The sequence below is a fragment of the Penicillium hordei genome, assembly GCF_028827395.1.
Source record: "Penicillium hordei strain IBT 12815 chromosome Unknown utg000001l_segment0_segment0, whole genome shotgun sequence".
Taxonomy (NCBI): Eukaryota; Fungi; Ascomycota; class Eurotiomycetes; order Eurotiales; family Aspergillaceae; genus Penicillium; species Penicillium hordei.
This window is the reverse complement of record NW_026623142.1, coordinates 4010363-4029828: the sequence shown is the minus strand read 5'-3', so window position 1 is coordinate 4029828 and position 19466 is coordinate 4010363. Positions and strand designations below refer to the sequence as shown.

At 47.9% G+C, this 19466-nt stretch overlaps 7 protein-coding genes across 7 annotated transcripts; 2 read left to right on the top strand and 5 right to left on the bottom strand.

The window, feature by feature from the left end:
* Positions 1 to 49: 49 nt before the first annotated feature.
* Positions 50 to 2868, bottom strand: sey1 (dynamin-like GTPase SEY1; the record flags this gene model as incomplete). Its single annotated transcript, XM_056892580.1, has 4 exons — positions 50 to 348; positions 402 to 2146; positions 2206 to 2655; positions 2720 to 2868. The coding sequence occupies 4 exons, from the start codon at positions 2866 to 2868 to the stop codon at positions 50 to 52; spliced, it is 2643 nt and encodes an 880-aa protein (XP_056757575.1).
* A 457-nt stretch (positions 2869 to 3325) lies between these two features.
* Positions 3326 to 5651, bottom strand: N7537_001521 (uncharacterized protein; the record flags this gene model as incomplete). Its single annotated transcript, XM_056892579.1, has 3 exons — positions 3326 to 5199; positions 5257 to 5529; positions 5582 to 5651. 3 exons carry the CDS (start codon positions 5649 to 5651, stop codon positions 3326 to 3328), a joined length of 2217 nt encoding a protein of 738 aa, XP_056757574.1.
* Positions 5652 to 6920: 1269 nt separating this feature from the next.
* Positions 6921 to 7948, bottom strand: N7537_001520 (uncharacterized protein; the record flags this gene model as incomplete). The annotated part of the gene is given in 5 exon segments (XM_056892578.1): positions 6921 to 7156; positions 7191 to 7402; positions 7485 to 7723; positions 7735 to 7862; positions 7945 to 7948. 5 exon segments carry the CDS (start codon positions 7946 to 7948, stop codon positions 6921 to 6923), a joined length of 819 nt encoding a protein of 272 aa, XP_056757573.1.
* Positions 7949 to 12225: 4277 nt separating this feature from the next.
* On the bottom strand, positions 12226 to 12486 carry N7537_001519 (uncharacterized protein; the record flags this gene model as incomplete). The annotated part of the gene is made up of 1 exon (XM_056892577.1): positions 12226 to 12486. One exon carries the CDS (start codon positions 12484 to 12486, stop codon positions 12226 to 12228), a length of 261 nt encoding a protein of 86 aa, XP_056757572.1.
* A 664-nt stretch (positions 12487 to 13150) lies between these two features.
* N7537_001518 (uncharacterized protein) lies at positions 13151 to 13712 on the top strand (the record flags this gene model as incomplete). The annotated part of the gene is made up of 2 exons (XM_056892576.1): positions 13151 to 13310; positions 13372 to 13712. 2 exons carry the CDS (start codon positions 13151 to 13153, stop codon positions 13710 to 13712), a joined length of 501 nt encoding a protein of 166 aa, XP_056757571.1.
* Positions 13713 to 16266: 2554 nt separating this feature from the next.
* N7537_001517 (acyl carrier protein) lies at positions 16267 to 16815 on the top strand (the record flags this gene model as incomplete). Its single annotated transcript, XM_056892575.1, has 1 exon — positions 16267 to 16815. One exon carries the CDS (start codon positions 16267 to 16269, stop codon positions 16813 to 16815), a length of 549 nt encoding a protein of 182 aa, XP_056757570.1.
* Positions 16816 to 17001: 186 nt separating this feature from the next.
* N7537_001516 (uncharacterized protein) lies at positions 17002 to 17928 on the bottom strand (the record flags this gene model as incomplete). Its single annotated transcript, XM_056892574.1, has 1 exon — positions 17002 to 17928. One exon carries the CDS (start codon positions 17926 to 17928, stop codon positions 17002 to 17004), a length of 927 nt encoding a protein of 308 aa, XP_056757569.1.
* Positions 17929 to 19466: the final 1538 nt, after the last annotated feature.

Here is a 19466-nt window from a genome sequence, read left to right as displayed (position 1 = left end):
AAAGTACAGTACAGGGTGGTCGCCAGAAGAGTACAGCAAACAAGAAAAGTTACATGTCATCCAGGTCGTCAGTAGCGTTCGAGCTACCCTTTTGCATATCTGACATCTCATACTCTTCCTTTCGGCCCGAAGATCCAGCACGCTCCCCAGCCGACATAGCAATCGCCTGGCGGCCAGTGTCGGAGGATTCTAGGAACTCACGCAGGCGGCGCTTGCCTTCCTCCAGAGCTTGTTGAGAGGCCGCCTCGGTCATCTTTAGCATTGGACCCCATAGATTGAGCTGATAGGTGATGTATGCCCCGATGGCAAACGCAAATAGCAGGATAAAGTAAGCCGGGTTGCGCAGGACTAAAGATTAGTCAGTATATGCGAAAATGAAGGTTTCATCAATGAATACTTACCAGCCCAGATTTCGTTCCAGCCTAGAGCCAGCAACAAACCGTAGAAATACAAGGGGACCTGTGTCATACCGCCGATGGCGCTCCGCTTGGCCTCGACGTAGACACCGTCTGCGGCCTTCTTAAATCGTACAGTGAGCTCTTGGCGCTTCGTGTCGCTAAGAATTGTCATCTCTTCTTCCAAACTCTTGCCCTCATGTTCGTCCACACCCCCAATGGGGGCCAGATCTTCCTCATCCGCCGGTGTCGCAGTGCTTGGGGTGTGTCCAATCCATCGGTCAAGCGGGGGTGGGGCAGTAGTCCTTTCCAGGCGGAAACGAGACAGAAGAGGAATCACCGTCAGTGTAGACTCGCGCGCACGGGTGTAAATGCCCTCGATGTCATCAGTTGGGCGCCAGATGCGCGGCACACCGGCTTCATCATAGCGGAATTTATCCTCGAAGTTCTCTCGAAGCTTGAGGAGCAAGTTTCCTTCAATCATCTCCTCTTCAATCTTGGCCCGGAGAACACCCCAAGACTTACGGCGCAGTCGCCAAAGGCCAACATCGACCTCATCAATGCTAGCATCGAAGCTGCTCGCGCGGTCCGTGAATCTCCGCTCAGCATCCAGAACAGTCTCTTCAAACAAGTTCCAGATCCGATCCCAGAAGTCCTTCTCTGTAGGCTTCTCCCCATTCTCGGGTGCACCACCGCCAGCTCTTCCAGACCCGAGGGCATTGAACTCCAGGCCCACGGATTCACCCAGACGAGATTGAACCCACCGCTCGACGCGGGTGGCCAGGCGTCTCATTTCATCACGGCGCAGCCGGGCACTGACCTCAGCCAATTCTTTCTTGTACAAAGATAGCTCTTGCTTGTAGTTGCTCCAAGAGGCTCCATCCACCAATGTGGAGCGGGCGACTTCCTCGAACTTCTCCAACGAAGACTGGGCCTCCTTGCTGACAATTTCGGCGAAGTCGTAGCTACCGCCCTTCTTCTGGCCATCTTTCACAGCAGCACTTACCGAATCACTGAAGTCGCGGATTCCAGACTTGTGAGCTGCCGACAGCTGGCCGTGGAAAAGTGCCTTGAGGCGGGTATCGACTTTTCCCTGAAGCTCAGCGCTTTTCCGTTGGTAAACGCCCTTGTGGTACCGGCTAGCTTCCGTTTCAAAACTCTTTAGGGTCTTGACGCGCGCAGCACGCATGGCAACACCAAGTCCCCCTAGGACCTCTGGCGCACCAACACGCACGGACTCGGCCTGTTTATCTTCAAATGCGACAATCGCCTCATCGAAGCCGATCATTACCTCGCGCAAAATTTCGTCACAACGGAATTGCGCAAGCAGCTCCTGCTGTGTGGGCAAATCTAAGTCTTTATTGTTGACGATCTGATCCCAAATTCCCTCTGCATAGTGCGAGAATCCGTCGGCCGGGATGCGGCGGTGGTACTCGGGGAGGAAGACTCCTCCTTCGGAAAACTCGCCCTTGAGGGCATCCCTCTTCGGGTCTCGGTGACCTTCCCGGAAACGCAGGCCAAGCTTCTTTGCCTCCGCCACAAACTGGTCGGGTTGATAACTCTTGTGCGGCAGTCCGTAGAATTGGAAATCAAAGTAATCGTGAATTGTGGACTTCTCCAAGCCCGCAGGTTTTGATATAGTGTCCCAGAGACGGGAGAGGTCTTCCAGCAATGTCTTCTGCAGGTTCTTGAGTGGTGTGGTACCGATGAAATCACGAATGACGAAGAATAGGAGGGACCGGTGAGTGGTACTGTAGAGATATTAGAACTCAAAAGGCATAGAGAAGACGATGATCAGAAGGATACATACTGCTTATCCTTTAGGAACAGTTGCAAGTTCACTTCGAATACGGTCTTCAACAACCCCATGTTGGCTCCTTGGTATAATCCCACCTGGTGTTCCCAGATGTTGACAATAAGGACCTCACTCGTCGCAAGCGCAAAGAGCGCACTCTTGCGCTCGAAGTCTTGATCCTCGCCTCTCTCGCGACCGTCAGTTCCCTCCACGTCCATGACCAAGATGTTATCAGCCATGCGTTCTGCCGCACCAGCTTCGCCCTGATTCTTGTTGTTCGACAGCCAGATACCCTTTGTTGTTTGCCTTCTCTCTAGTTCCGACATCACGGAGAACTCGGTACCGAACAGGTGGTTGAGCAGTGTGGACTTTCCGGTGGATTGCGAACCAAACACGGAGATGAGATGGTAATTGAAACCAGCCGGCGTGACATTCTCAAGGGACAGGTATTTGGAAAGGTTGGGACTATAGTGATGCGATTAGCATCTAGGCCTCATAATTAGATGAACCATAACAGAGGTGGCCATACTTGAACTCCTTATTCCCATCAATCACTTGCACGCCGTGCTCATACGAGGCAGTATCACCTTCGGCGCCGATCGAAGCAAAGTGGCCATTTGAGAGAATCGACGGCGCAGTTGGACTCCTTTCCAACCCCGAGGGGCGTCGTTCAGCCATATTTATTTTCCTGTGCTCTGAGTATGTTCGGGGAGGGGAGGTATTGAGGTGGCAAGAGCGAGTTGAAATAAAGGAGATATACTAGGATCTAGAGAACCATGCAACTGGAAAAAAAAGTAACAGACTAATCAAACGGGGAAAATAGGAAGGATTAAGGGATCACACGGTTGTTTCATGGGTTCATTGAGATGATCAGTCCCGAGGTCGATTGCTGGGGAAAACAGTCTTACATAAACCCCTTTGACCCCCCCGGTAACGTCACTTCTAGACCACTCCATGGCTCTGGACATGATTTCTTGGTTTCTTGATTTCTTGATTTCGTTTTTAATCTATTCTATTGCATTTTACCCACAAAATATTAAAATCTCATTTCTTTCGACTGAATACGTATTGTCAATTGTTTTATATTACAGCATATACAGATTCCAGGCAGTTAAAGGCACAGGGGTATCTAAGTTCATGGTGGGGCCACACCATCTGACCAGTTCAGATTCCAGCCCTGATCAAGTCCGAGGTCAATACTATGGTTTGGCCACATATACTGCCCAAAATCGTCGAACAGTCCACTAAACGCATTGAGCTCCAGGCCAACATATGGGTTTGTCACTGTTTCACTCCTCGAAGCCCATGACTCGTCTGGATATCCAGACGCCATCGTGGGTGTGAGGGAAGCACCATTCAAGACATCCGTGTTTGTACTTGGTGCACCTTCAGGGTCAGACATTGGCGGCGTATAGAGCTGACTAGGACATTGTTCCGGGCAAGAAGCCTCCGTCCCCATTGTGCCTGATACTACCGATGTCTGCTCCTTGCTTTGGGGGGGACCCGTGGAGAACTTGGTTCCTGCACCGACCGTAATAGTACCAAAATAGGGCACTGTAATTTTGCAACTCGAGATGGAGCTCCAATCGCGCTCGAGATTTTTAGTGGCATGGATGGCGCCGAGGATGTTCGCAGATTCGGCAGCGACCGAGCCTCCTTGTTCTGTTGCCGCCTGGCGAAGGATCTCAACGACCTTCTTTACCATATCCCAGTCATGTTCATCTTGCTCTTTATTTTGATCTGGGATCTCATCGGAATAGCCATGCAGGTGGATTATCAAAAGAAGACATAGCGTGAAGGCCATAAAGTCGATCATTTTGCACAAATAGGGTTTGATGTTGGATCGAAGAAAGTTGTACATAACGAGTCCTTCTCTTGCCGATTGAATGGCGATCGTGTGGCAGGGACGGAACTGAGGCTCATGGGGAGATTGCAGCATCAGGGGTAGATGGAGAAAAGCACGCAATAGCTTGAGCATGAATTGCAACGGGATCCTTTCCATATAGTGTTCCCGTTTCTCACCCTGACAAGGCTCTGCGGCTTGGAAGTGACTTGGCATAGATTCCCAAGCATCCTGCAACTCTTGGTCTAGTTTTAATGTTGCCGCGAGAGTCATCTTGGAAGAGTCTTGGTTTCGGTCAACCATACGCCCCGTGATGATGCCAATGCGTAGCACATACTGCTCTGGGGCAGATAAGCTTGAACTGAGAAGTTGCTGCGTCTGTGGCAAAAAGAATGGATCGCTGATACCATAAGGTAGGCCAAGAATCAAACTCAGGAATCGATCCGATGTTGCCAGGGAACACCAGATTTTCAAGCGCCTTTCATAAAAAGAGTCGTCTTGCCTTGGCGCTTTGGTGGACAAATGCATTCCAGCTAAATGGGCAAACTCGATCGCCCGACGCATCACCAGCCAAGCTTTCCGGAGCCGGCCATCAGTCAAGTGAACCCTGTGGAGCAACATCTGACATTCTATACCGGGCAGGGTAGCCGCGAAGTTGTCATCACGGACGATTAACCGGTCCACCATCTCAACGCATCGTTCAGCGAATTTTTGAGGTTCAAAGGGAACGGTTAAAGCACCAAATTCAAATTCAGGCGGGGCATGAATTGCACTAATACACAGGCACAGGAGTGCCTTAGCGACTTCGGCAGGAGCCACTAGATTATCGCAACAATGCTTATTAAAAGCGAGTCTGTCACCATGTCGAACGAACACCTCTGGGAAATGATCTTGCCACACGAACCAATGCAAGGATGCGTTGATTATCTTATCCATATCCTCTCTAGGAGGAAGGAGAGACATGAGTTCTGTACGCACTGCTTCGGCCTTTGGCGACATGTCTTGAACACCGGCGAATTTATCATTATTTGACGAGTCCTCTTGGCGGCTCACGAAATAGTTGTCAAACAGTTGGAGTATCGGTGCATTGCAAATCTGGTCACTGGATGGGCCTAGTTCGTCTGGCTCGGTAGCTAGTGACCTTGAATGGGCTGTTATACCGTCCGCTGGGTAATAATATCAGTCACGCGACATCAATCCACACGCATCTGAACGATACCAACCTTTATTTATCCCATGGCGCTCACAAGGCGGAGTGCTAGAGTCCCGTTGGTCTAGTCGCTTGGTCAACCCCTCCACAAGGTTCTCCAGGTGCGCAACTCGCTCGCGAAGACTGTATGGCTGTTCACCATTTTCGGAGTTCCGGTGGTAGCCGGATAAGGGAGGGGTAATAACCGCATGTTCTTGATCAACACATTTCATGCCTCTGGACCGACACTCATTGCAGACTTCTGGGCGATTGGGGTGGAATGTGCATCGAATCTTGCGCCGCCGACCTATAATTGAACGCTATTAGCCCGGACATATCAGATATTCTCCGACGCATACACTCTGTGCAACTTCTAGTCCCCTTTCTCATCCGCTTTCGCGTCGGCTCTTGGTCTTTCCAGGATTCCATCTTAGCCTGTACAGCAAAAGAGCAATGATAAAATCATTTATCGACGTTGTGTTGCTAAAGATCAGGTCAGTGATCGTTGTAGGTTGTGTAGCATCGTCCTCTGGAGGGGAGTAATCTCAGGAGTAAGACAAGATGACAGAGAAAGGGGCGCAACAGCTCTGAAGACCCGACGCACCCCTGGAGCTCAAATCTGACCTACGTAATCTTAAACAACAGAACAAAAAAGAAGTCCACGGTCGTTGAATAGTTCTCATACATGTTCGTCCGTCAAGTTCGACCGAAGTGGTGCGAAATTTCGACCGGGCCAATCAAATGCAATATGCTAAGTCCGTTAAGTCCGTCTATCATACGAGTAAACCTCCGCAAAGGCCATAAATGGGCCCGGACCCTAGGCCCATTGCCCAACCTACGGTGGGTTATAGGCTTAACCTTTAAAGCCCAACCCAACCTATAGCCTACCGTGGGTTAGGCCGTGGGCCCCTATAAAAACCTATATAGGCGCTAATAAAGCGGACTCTATAATCGTTATATTACGACCTTCTACAGATCGTATAAAGTTCAAATTTTAAATTTAGAATAAAGGGAATACTATAAGTACGTGTATTAATTTTAAACAAAATCTGATCGGTAAGGGTCGAGATATAACCGAAAAGGTAAATTTTGATATTTTGATATTAGATATATATCTAAGTTTTATAGGGAAGTACTACTACTTTCTAGTAACCTCTATAATTTAAAAAATTTCTTAATTAATACGTTTTATCGTATCTTTTTATATAATATAGAGAGAATACTAGTAACTAGTTCTTGATTATTAAATTTAATAAAATATTATCTTGGGGATTAGAGTAAGAAACGGATATAAAATAAAGGTAATTTAATTAATCCTAAAAGGGGGGTTCAACTTATCTTAGTATCCAAATTCTCGGTATGTTTATATTATTTAGGGCCTATTTAGGCTCCTATTAACACATAGTAGGCTCAAGGTATAAGCCTATAGCCCATCGATTGGCCTAAGGACCGGGCCCCAAAACCCAACCTATTTGCGGGTTGGGTCGGGCTGGGCTTTGGGTTTTATGGGCTCTGCGGAGGTCTATATACGAGGTGATGAGCTGATCCTACTATGTATATATCCACGACGACGTTGAGGATTTCTCACAATGCCATTTATTCTACATATGATCTTCTATTTAATCGCCTCGTGTAACCCACTTCTATCTATCTCGCTCCGCTTTGGTCAGCCTACCAAGCACCGAGAGGCTGCAAGTATTAAATCATATCCGCTGCTTGTAGTTTATGGTGGTTCTGCCCGGGGTGATAATGGTTCCACCAAATACAGGAGGTGCCATTCTCATTGAAATACATGGCATTCGGGAATCCATATGTCTGAGGATCGTCCAGGATCTTGGGCATAAAGGACCAGGTATCGTACAGAACGATAGTAGTCTGTGGCCAGGTTAGTTTTATGGAAACAATATAAGAGATGAAAACGTAAATCATCATGACTCGATTTAAGGTCATTAATCATCGATTGAAGACCGTCATTGTAAGCCTTCATCCACGTAGCGTATGTTTTAACGGCTTCCGATCCCTCTTTGATGGCCATAGGACTCCGATCTGTAGGCGGCACATTGAGGAAAAGAAATTTCCGTCCGCCGGACGCATATAACTTTTCAATGAGAAATTTGTACTGGGCCATCAATGTCGGCACAAGCACACTAGGTTGGGCATTTTGATGACCCCAGCCGATGCTACAAGTTGAAGACATTAGAAGATAATAGGTAAAGGTGTATCAAGGCACGATGCTCATTAATCCCAATCCAGAACCCAAACACTGCATTATCTGAAGACCACGGCGCAGATATAGGCTTCTCGCTATATGCTAACTCGAAGTCCCTGACTTGCGATGTCACATCCTTAACCTTAGTGTCGACAATAGAGTTGTCGATTGTCGCTCCTCCAACGGCGAAATTGTAGCTGAGTACCGGTGAGGCATTATATAGAGTGGTCAGGTATCCGACCCAATTGGTACCACCGCTCGTTGTACCGGTCCCTATTTGTATTATGAGTATCTCAATCCTACTTGTTCAGGTGGATAGCACTCGCCTAGTGTCGGGTTTCCCATCGGGTTTCCCATCGGGTTCGTGGTAGATGGCTGTGTACCATCAACAGTGAATTCGGTCTGAGTGTAGGAATCTCCGCTGTATAGGTCTTTAGAATATGTGCAATGTCAAAGAATTCGCAATCTTCAAAGAAAAGAACAAAATTCTAGGAAAGCCCGCAACACATGTACCCATGGCTTGTCCTTATATATTGTGTTGGCCCGCGTTTCCGTTGCTCCGGTATTGTTTGTGGGGCTTTCCAATATATTTAATATAGTTGATATAGTCATCCTTTTGTTGCGTTCCTTCATTTCTCTATTTCTCTGGATTATGATTCAGGTGCTTGAGGTTACTACTATGTAGTAATCCATGGATGACACCTCTCCAGCACTAGGTGATGAAATTGAACAGCGTAAGCGAACATGGTTTGATAATGTATCGGTGGATTGATTGTTCCAAGGTTGTATCAACTATGATCTAGAAGGCCTAGTGATAAGAAAATATGGCTTTATGAAACTAGTGATCCAATGTGAGATCTCAACAACGTTACTCGGTACGCTTATAATCACTATAATGCGCACCTTAAAATTCACTGGAAAGTTCCAATTCAAGGGTGCAAATCTTAGTGCTTTATAAAACTATCCGTGGCTTAGCCATAGGAATATTTCAAGGCTGTAAAGGTTAGTCCCAACCGCTGAGGTAGAGATCTTGAATGCTTGATGTGCGGAGCACGACATATACTTCTTAGTGCTATAACCCCGCACCCTGTATTGGAGGAGAGAAGTCCGTGATGCAAGACTGTTGTGCCGCTATTTCGAATCGAAGCGAAGGATTATTGACGCCACTGAGCATATGGAGAGCTAAGGGTAAAAAATGCGTATTTTATTATGATAGCTTAGCATTTGGGCGAATCTTGACAGAGCCATGCTACCGTATCGGCACATAGTAAGGTTGCTGTGAGGTGTTGCAGCCTAAGGTGCCATAGCGCTGGAAACCAGCACCAAAAATCCTCGTAGTACTGCAGCCCTAGAGCAGTTGTCAAAGCCCAGCTCTATATAGTATCGATAATAGAGCGTGAATCGAATTGGATCATGTCTGAAGAAGAGAGTTGAGAATAGTGGAGGATCCCATGTCTGCACGCCAACCTACATATCTACACACCCGAGCAGAACCCTCTCGGCGAATACCACAGTTAGGGGGTTTCTCTCTAGAGTAGGCCGTGGCACAGTGTTTCCCAGACAGGGCAAACACCGCGCCATCCCCGCTCCATTATATAGCCTTGCATATTGAACCGACGACAGCTGACCTCGGGAAAATGGTTGTGTTATATAAAGCCAGTCAAACACATATAGTTGTGACCCTTTTGCTGTGCGTACCTATGTAATTGATTTCCTCTGCCAGTTCTTGGCCTTCCCTTTCCGTTTTAGTGCTCAGACCTTTCCGCTTTTTTCTCACTGAGTAAATCCTAGCACGCCCCTGAGCGCCCTGATCCGCTCACTGAGTCTGAGCAGAACTTGGGTTAGCAGCCTGAGCAAGCTACGTCAATAAAATTCAGCACACTAGCTCCATCACGTGTACCCCTCCACTTTTAGATGGCACCCATCGTCCTATCAAAAAAGGCTGGAATTTCAATGTGATACTCAGTCCTAGTAAAATGCCTGCAATTAATTGCGACATAATGGAGCTTTGCTGTTTGGCCACCTAATCATATTATCGTTCTACGATCGATGCTCCTAGAAATACTTTGCCTTCTCGGTCCTACCATTTCCTAACCGGGATTTGAAGGACTACCGAAGCTAGGAGGATTGGTTCAGTCTACTTAGAGATCCCCAATATGTCCTAGTACAGAGGCTAGCAGAGATGATCGTCAAAACGTGGAGAAAGAGAACCGCTTCTCTGCCAATAAGCGTATGCACCTAGACTTCTATAAGCAATCGGATTTTCTTTATGATCCTCTAGATATAGTGCTCCTAGTAGCTAGCCGTAGGCTCTACAATAGCTTACGAAAATGTCCGGAAGCCAACTTAATAATTGTAGCTATATTTTGAGCTATTTTCTTATTCGCTATATCACCATATTCCTACGAACCCGGAACCTTTACCACCCTCTATGTATATAGGACGCTCAATTATGTGAGCCTTACGCCTAAGCCGGGAGAACCTTGACTCTAGAAGATATCGCGCGAGGAAGTAAACGAAAGGAGCCTCCGTGTTCTAGAAAATCCTATATAGGTCACTCATGGCGCACATCCTCCACACATATATGTCGTGAGATATTCATAGCCCTTTAGAACGAACTTTGTTCCTAGCCTGCCGTGCGCCCAGCCAGACCCTGTTACGCAAGAGACCCAGTTAGACGTCCTAGGAATTCAACCCATATCCACAACTCCTTAGGTTGCTGACTATAGACGTGCCAAAGGACATCAAAGATGCTGATATATAAATATAATACAATGAATACCTATCTCTATCATTTACAATCTTCTGAAGTCTTCGATCAAAATACTAAATCTAAAGACAGAAACAGCAATTACTCCCCTTTGCTATGGTGAGTCTGCCTATGTTGACTAATTGTGACATTCATTTAACAAGTTCGCTACCTATAGTTAACCAAACGCATGATGCCCGACCTGACAAGCACTAGTGCAACTACAGCCCAAGTTGCTAAAGCTGCACAGCGCGGCGTGCATGCTCTATTAGAGAATATTCAAGCTAGTAAGCGTACTAGCGAACCCCTAAATAAAAATTGGCCGTCAACTACTTTCCGTCAAAAAGCGATTAGGGAGTATTACATCAGAGGTAGAGGGTACATATTCTTACAATATCAAACTTAGTTGCAAAGTCCACATTCATCTTCGGGTGGCAATTTCGAACACCCAGGATATATATGAAAGGTTTTTAGGTATCTCAGTCTTGTATCTGGCGTAGATTTCGAATTCTGACGGAGCGACGTGGCCGGCGTCGCGGGCTAATCGGCTTAGCACACTTCATGCCTGCTTCCTTCTTAGGACCTGGGAGATTCTTAAAATGGATAGCACCTTTGAGTGGCAATTAGCTTTTTGGAGCTCTACTTGTCGCTGAAATATATACTCGGATCTGTGTTGTAACTTTTAAGCAGGGAAGGAGCGATTTTCTCAAGCACTTCGGATTTAAGCCAAAGGGATATATCGTCTTCAAGGAAGCCACAATAACCTTGTGTTGCTTAGTGACGTTGCTCAAGATCATAAATTGTAGATGGAGATGACTGTACTTACCATAGTGCCAATGAATCTGAAATGCCCATCATAGGACGCTGTGCCGATGTTGGCACCTTGAAGTCTTTCTACGACCAGGGGCTACACCACCACCTTGCCTGGGACAAAGCCCGTTTCCACCGGGCAACACGGGTAACAGAAGTACTACAACTAAACCTCATCCCCAAGCCATTTTAGCGCCGTATCGGCCACAAAATCAGTGGATAACCTATCTCTTATATCATAAGCGTGATTATGAGACGCGGCATCTACTGTGGCTGGGGCTATGTCCTCAAGGATCAAGCCACAAGCGCATATTAGGCCCTAGCAAACATCTAATTAGAATTGGGTCCAATGAGTTCGCCTATCCTACTATTAGATTAAAGTAGTTATCCTATACATATGACAAGGTGAGATTACTGGCCTAGGCTAAATGGATATATCAGGATTGGCGTAGAACTTGGGAGGAGTCAATCTCTGCATTTACACTCCAAGCACTTCGCTTGCGGCCCCGAAATCAAGCCTGGGGGTTACAAGCAATAGATACCCTACCAAAGTGGGAAGTTATCCTTGCGGACATTCTGGACGATATTTCAGAAGATGACGTTCCATCTCCCGACCATCGTCCACCAAACATGAGCAACTCCTTCGTGCGATCCGCCGTCCAACTGCGTCGCAGGAGGCGCCAATTGAACCCGGATGGTTGTTGACCCTCGAGCACGCATAGCGGCCCTGAGGATGGAGGGGATAACCCCAATATACCAAGCCGAGGCTCACACGTCCCTCAGGACGTCGAAAGAAGGCAACGAGAAGCAACTAGCCAACAGCATCACCCAGCTAAGGCAAGGCTCATTTCGCGAGGACAATTATCGGCGCTACTGCAGATTGAAATGCCTACGTGGTCTAGTAAATTGAGGGGTGTTGGGCTGGGAGTTAGACTGGGCTTGCCCCAATGTATCAAGTCTTGACGCATCCATGCCGCTTACCGGCGTATTGTCTATCACTCGGAATTAAATTGTGGAGCTGGTAGCCTGGCGATCTATCACAAACGACATCCACGGCTTTCCCCGCTAAAACAAAACAGGGTGGAAGCCTCGATGCATCTGCTTTCTCCAGAAAAATTAACCTGTTAGGTAATCCTACGAAATTTGTTACAAACAATCGGCACCTCCGGCGGTCGACATTGCCCCACCACAAAGGCATGTGCTGGTTATCGTGCGGCATATACAGCTTGAATTGTCTAACAGTTAACTTCTCTGGGAAAATCAGATGCATCGTTCATTGGATCCAGGCATACTTCTTCCACCGTGGTCTTAGCGGTCTGGGTCGATCTGTGATAGACCTCCAGGCTACCGGCGACACAATTTAGTTTCAGGTGAGCCATGATCTGAGGTACCAATTTGATCTGATGAATACATCTCAGCGCAGTCGCATTCTCTTCGGGCAGCAGCATTTCCGCGGAAAGACCCGCACCGAATTGTAACTCGACAGTAGTCTGCATCATTCGCCGATTCAATGTATTCCCGAATCATCACGCATAGAAAATATGTGGCGTTGCGTTAGACCAGGAGACTCCGAGACCACTATCGTGAGAATGTGTCATAATGCATACGATTATTTGACTAGTAATGAGAGGGCTATGCTCAAAGCAACCGCCTTCAACTGGAAACAATCGGTGGTAGTTTGAAGCTGAAGTGTCACACGACACGTATGCTCCTCGGGTAATGTTCTCTTGATGTTGGATAAGTCGGAATATCTTGCCTTAGCATGGTTGCACGTGCATGCCAGGGCAATGTCTCAGCACGGCAGCCTTCCTGCACAGCAATCGCAGGCGCATGGAATAGGTACATTATTTGTTAACTGGCAATGACTGAATTTTATCCAAAGTCGGCAAGCCCAGGTGGCGTTAACCGGTCCCAGCTTGAAGCTGAAGTGTGACACACTGCGCGTAGGGGCACAATGTAGGTAACCCCACCACTTTTTGGTCGACTTCACATAGAGCCGGGGGCTGGAGAACTTGAGGACCCTTTGATTTAGCATTTACTCGAATTGAGAGATAAAATTATAAATACGGCTTCGATTCCTTGCCCAACTCTTCAGCAACCATACTCATTTTGCAACACCTACTGCGACAAAGAAACCGCCGAAATCACATATCATACAACATGGCTTCGACCTCGTCCGCATTTAACAATGGCCGCATCCGAAACCATGATGACAAGGTATTGCTGGCGCGCATTACTGAGTACTTCGAAGCTTTCGCCAATGCCGATGCGGAAAAAATGAACAGTATGGTGGCTGATGATTATCGCATGTCCGACATCCGTAAGAGCTAATTTCCGTTCTCCCTTCTTAATTACCATTCTAACACTTTATTTTCATATAGCCCTCGGTATTATTAGGTCCTCCAAAGAGAATTGGTTCCAACAGAACAAGGGATTTAGCGGTCTTATGACGAATATCTCAGTTGAGGCCATTTCGCTCCACGGCAGTTCCGAGCCCGGCTCGTTTGCGGTCTTGGAGAACGTGGTACGGTTCACATTGAAGGTTGATCCTCCCGAGGCAGCCAAGCCCAACCTTCCTCCTGGAATAAAGAAGGGCGATTCCACGGGTATGATCATGCTATCTACGATATGGTGGAATAGTGATGGAAAAATTGTCCGCGAACTTGAGTATGGAAAACTGTTGTGGGAGGGCTTTGATGTCAATGCCTTCAACACATGGTGAGAGGAACAAGCATGCGAACTTTCTGACGGACTCTAAGAAGTCATTTGAATACAGATAGGCCATTGGGGGAAATATGGTAGCATGGAACGCTAGCCCAGTCATTACATTAGTCGCAGAGCCGTGGGAACGGCATCAACAATTACCATGTTTGGCCGGATCGGCTTCTTTTTTTGTTGAAGATTTCTGCGCTCGTAATGAATCAAAGCTAGTGTCCATCACTGTTAAATCTGTAATCGGAAACCCAGTGAGGATGCAGAAGTTAGAAATGAAGTGTTGTTTTGGGCTGCGCAGGAGTACTAGAGCGCTGTTTTCTGTTGATCCCGAATAAGTATAGAGTGATTTTACTGATACATTACAGTTCATCAAAGCGTGATGTCCAGGCTAAAGTGGATAAGGAACTACTTGCATATGCGACGAACTCTGACCTAGATTCTCCTGACTATCCGATGATCAATTTATGCGAAGGCTTTTTCGATCACAGAAGTCTGGCAGACGCAATTTCATTCGGAAATGCGTACAGATACCCAGAAAAAGAGCTTGCAAACTATAATAACCGAGGTGCTACATTTTTGGTGAGCTAGATCAAAGCTTTTGACTCTACAAATCCGGTGAACTGACTAAGACCGATTAGCATGAGTTATTTTATTTGAATGTGGCTGTGAACTCTCTAGATCCTAATCCTAACGTCATTGATCTCGATATTCAAATCAAATATGGCAAAGACAAAGTCCTTGACGTTCAGGCATACGGTCCCCTAGCTATCAAAAGTAAGCGCCCTCATAAAAGCGGCGGCAGCTAAGATAGGAAAGCCCTACCCGGCAGAGGAAATATGTTACGTACAGCTACCTTAGTAATCAATTGAGAAGCTGAGAGGCCTTCTTCGGCGGGTATATACCTCCGGGATCTAGTATGCTTTGTTTCTGCTTCTCGTTAGCGGTGCGGAAATCGCTTACTACTTTCTGCATAGTCAAAATGTGATTATAGCGAGACGTGAGACTTGTTCTGCTTTGCGCAAAACGTTTGCCGAGATGCAATCGCTCGGCAAATGCATCTTAAGCCATATGCCGATCTCGTCCGGAGTATTTCTCTATTTCTAATAGTCTGCAAGCTTCAGTCTTCTGATACCTGCATAGCACACACTAAAAATATTATTGTGGTGGCGCATTGCAATTTCGCCTCGCAACTGTGGTCCAAATAGCCCATAGCGAGAATGGCGATCCTGTCAGACTAAGACGTCTCGTACTGAGAAGGTACGTAGCGGCCAAGGCCGGATGGCGGAGATAAAATGGCTGAATTACTAGATATGGTAGATTCCATAATAAGCAAAGCCCTCCCCGGGGGTCGAGGTCGAGTTCGACCCCTAAAAGTGGATTAAACCACTGTGCCAACAGAGATTTACTGTGCCAAGGGGCTTATCCTCCCCGAAGCATCAAGTGTGAAGATCTTAAGTTCCAATTAATTTGCCCCACTCAATTGGCACGAATATCAGGATATATTGGGTATTTCGAGGGATGAAAGCGATGAGGATTGACTCAGTACTTACATATAACATATACTTGCCGAAAGAGAGATGGCTATCTATTCCTCTTGAATTATGGTGCTTCCATGGGCTTTGGCATGTTCACCGGGACAAGGCTTTACCCAGTCAATCGTCAACAAAATACCGGCTTCCCCACATCTTCGCCTGAGCGGCCGTAGACCCGCGGCCCACGTCCTGGCACAGACCCTCAGATGAGGGCCAGGTGAACAGCCCTGGAGCCTATCGGCTTAGGTCAAGTCAGTTCTAATTTCTTATAGTAGTCTAGCTGTTTATTGAACAAAAAATTGTGGGAAGTGATCTTCCATGTAGTTTTCCCATCAACAGACCTTGAAAGTGAAAGATATACGGGGAAGTAATTGAGGCTCGATAAGATCCGGTATTTCTGGTCGATGGGACATGTTGAGCGGAGAACAGTAATCTAGCACCGTAGGGAAACAATGCAGTGTTCTACAGTTAAATCAAGTACGCTGTGTATTTGGTCTAGAAAATCGATGAGGCGCTAAATAGTGGTCTAGGTGGTCGGATATTAAGTGGCTACATAGAACGTAAGCCCTACTCAAGTCCAAAGAAGACGACCCGCTAAAATGGTTTCCGATTTATGGGGCAAACAAAATAGGGGTGGTGTTTTACATTAGGGACCTCTGCACGTCATTCTCGCCGTGATCCATTTATACCCTTCATTATATCTTGAGACCCGAGGTCGTGCCGAAAATATGCACCAAAATAGGTTCGCTAGCGCCTTGCAAAGTTTTTCCAAGACTGCTTCTACAAGAGCTGGAAACCCGATACCTTGGTACCGGCAAAATCCACCCTTGGCATAGGGTTAGATCGGATTCTATATCCACTTGATGTTGAATTACTTCAGTATTGCTAGGGCCCTTTTTGTTATATACCTGCTACCCCATCTGAAATTTCTACCGACTTAATTCGAGCCTCAAATGTTTCATAAGCTATCGACGGCACTACAAGCTTGACTCTAATATCGTGACCTTGACGCCATGGTTGTCTATGCCGATGCGGCCCCTGGGATCGACTGTGCTTCCGCTCTCGCGCATGCTGCGCCTGATCGGCGAGGCGATCCGCCATCCACTGCGTGGACATCCCGACGACAGCCAGATCGTCACTTGCATTGCGCAGTATGATGGTTTGTCTGATGACATGGCAGCTAAGCGGGACCGGCGCTTCGGGACCCTGCAAGTCGGCACTGCGGCCGTAGGGTCTGCGGGCATCAAGACCACACCCGCAGGGATGGATCGGCTGGACGAGCTGGTGTATGAGCTGGCACACCAGGCAGGGGGCGGGAACGAGTCCAGGTCAGGGGAGCTGGTTCAGTCCGCGCTGGTGCGGAAGATCGGGGCCATGTTCCATGTAGCAGATGCGGAGGTGGAGGTAGATGTGCCCTTGTCGCAGCAGGGAGTGGACTCGCTGGTGGCGGTGGAGTTGCGCAACTGGCTGAGCAGTGTGATGAAGGCGCGGGTGACGATTTTTGAGATCTTGCAGTCAGGGTCGGTGGCTGATTTTGCGCGCATGGTGACGGCGCGGAGTGGTTTGATCACGGCGTAGATGGTGATATACCGGGGATGAGTATGGACTGGGATTCAACGAGATTACAACTATTGTATATCCATTGTTAAACATAAAATCAATATATTCGTTTCCATTATCTTCCCAAGCAGTCTGACATTCTCCTCATGTATCTTGAGATGTGCTAGAGTGGAGAGCTATTCCTCATTAATATCCCTATCCTATCTACTCATACCCCTGCAGCTCCTTCTCCGTCCATTCCCACACCTTCAGCCCCAGCACATCATCCTCTCCCTTCGGCGTCTGCGGGCCCCCAATCCCAATAGGCTCATAGTACTCCCCGCTCTTCACCTCCTTAGCCACAGACGCCCACAGCTGATTCCTAACGCCCTGGTCCACCGGCGTCACGACCTTATTCGCGACCTTCCCCAACACCCTAATGACCCACGGGCTCCCCGTCGCATTATTCATGAGATTCGTGCGCACCACGCCCGGATGGATCGACGCCAGCGTAAACTGCGGGTACTTGCGCGCCATCTGACGCGTCCACAGAATGATCGCCAGCTTGCTCTGCCCGTAGCGACCGTAAGCGCCCAAGCTCTCGGCGTCGGTGCGCAAGGTGTCGAACAGCACGCCTTCCTTGGGGGCGTAGACGTGGCCGTGCGACGAGAGCGAGACAATGCGCACGTCCGCGTCCGGCATCGCAGCCGTCTTTTCCAGGACGGGAAGCAGCAGTTTCGTGAAGAGAGCGTGCCCGATGTAGTTCGTGCCGAACTGCAGCTCGTAGCCGTCACTCGTCAGGCCCGGCGGGGCGGCCATGATGCCGGCGTTCAGCATGAGGATGTCGAGACGGGTGGACTCGGCCACGACGGTGCGGGCCGCGGTGGCGACGGACGAGAGCGAGGACAGGTCCATGGCGAGGGGCTTGATGGGGGGCGCGTTTTTGACCTGTTGGCGGATCTCGTCTGCCGCGGTCTGCGCTTTGTCGATGGTGCGCGCGGCCAGCCAGATCAGCGACGGCTGGTGGCGGGCGTATTCCAGGACGCATTGCTTGCCCAGGCCGATGTTGGCGCCGGTCACTAGGATGACTTTGCCGGCGAGCGAGGGGATGTCCTGCTCGGGGTTGAAGGGGAGGGATTTGCCGAAGAACATGGTGATGGTAAGACGGCTTATTAGATGGTGTAGCGTCCTGCGCGAGTGTTGGAGGGGAGGTTATATACCCAGACAAGAGCTCGGGGGGTTCGGCCCGAAAGGCGCATTCGAATTATCAAGCTAGTAGACGTTTCTTTGTCCTTTTGGCCCCATCGACGATCATTTACTCCCGACGGCACATCCGCATCCGCTCGACATGGCGATCTGATAGACAGAGCATCACTGGGAGGAGTCTCGGATATCGAAGATCCGATGCAGTGGGGCAGTATTCGCCCCTTTTCGCCATCGCGTATATCAACCTGCATGTAAGAGTGCCTGAATCCGGTTAGCATACTGTCATCCGCAGCCTGACTAATATTTCATGGCCATTAGTTAATAGGTCCTGGCCTGTTCCTGGTTACATATGTTTTTGCACAGTTTGTCGATATACACGAATCTAACATTAATCTGTTCCAACAAGTGGTATTGTAAAATAGGGGGTCTAATCAATGGTATTCAACTCTCTATATTTCTATATCGAGTTTCCTAGCAATTACAAAACATATAGGATAATCAATCCTCCGGTATACCGGTCTTCATACTCCGACACACCCCCTCAGCTATCCTAGAGATCGGTATATTGATCTCTCTTCTTCCACTTCCTAGGCTATTAAATAGCCTATATCTAATAGACCTATCGAATATAGAACGTATCTACTAGGCCCGATATTAAGTACCTAATAATAATACGGATAAGGACCTAGCCTAAGTACTAGAGGATTATAGCCGATCTAATAAAATAAAGAAGTTAAAACTTCGACTAAAAGAGCGTTAGGCTTAGTAAGTAATTAGGATATTATTAAAAGCTTATAACGTATTTCACTACCGAGCTGGACAAACCCCCGAGCTGGACACCCCACCCAACCTATTAAATTTAAATGCATTTATCCCAACCATAACGCCATTAAATTAAATTAACTAACTAACTGGTCTATCTGGACATGTTTCTCTTCTATATCCTAGTAATCTGCATATTCCACACCCCGGGGGGGGGGGGGGGGCGCGTACGTGGCTAGATAGCCGATTCTCTAGGTATGCCGGGGCCGGGGGGAGGTGCTTCAGTTGCTTCCTATTGCTGCATAATTAATACAGAGGCTTCTTAAACTAAGAGGCCTTCTTTAGCGGGTATCTGCCTCCGGGATCTAGTACGCTTTTGCTTCTACTTCTCGTTGGCGGCGCGTAATTCCTTGTTTTCGTTAGCGAGTAAGATAGTGTTACGGACCTATCCGTCACCAATCAGTGGTGACCCACCAGGCACACCAATGGGCCATCGAGAGCCAACCAGGATATCTGTCAGCAGATCACGTGCAAACTCACTAAGCAAGAGCATGATCCGCCCTGAGCGGATCCACCCCGCAGAGGATTTCCGTTACATAGGTTGCTCTACGTACTAGACAACCGCTGCTCAGCAACACGTGATTATGCAGGTAGTAGAAGGGTAGTAAGTAGATCAGTAGAATCCGCCATTGCGATTCTACTATTCTACCATCTACCATTCT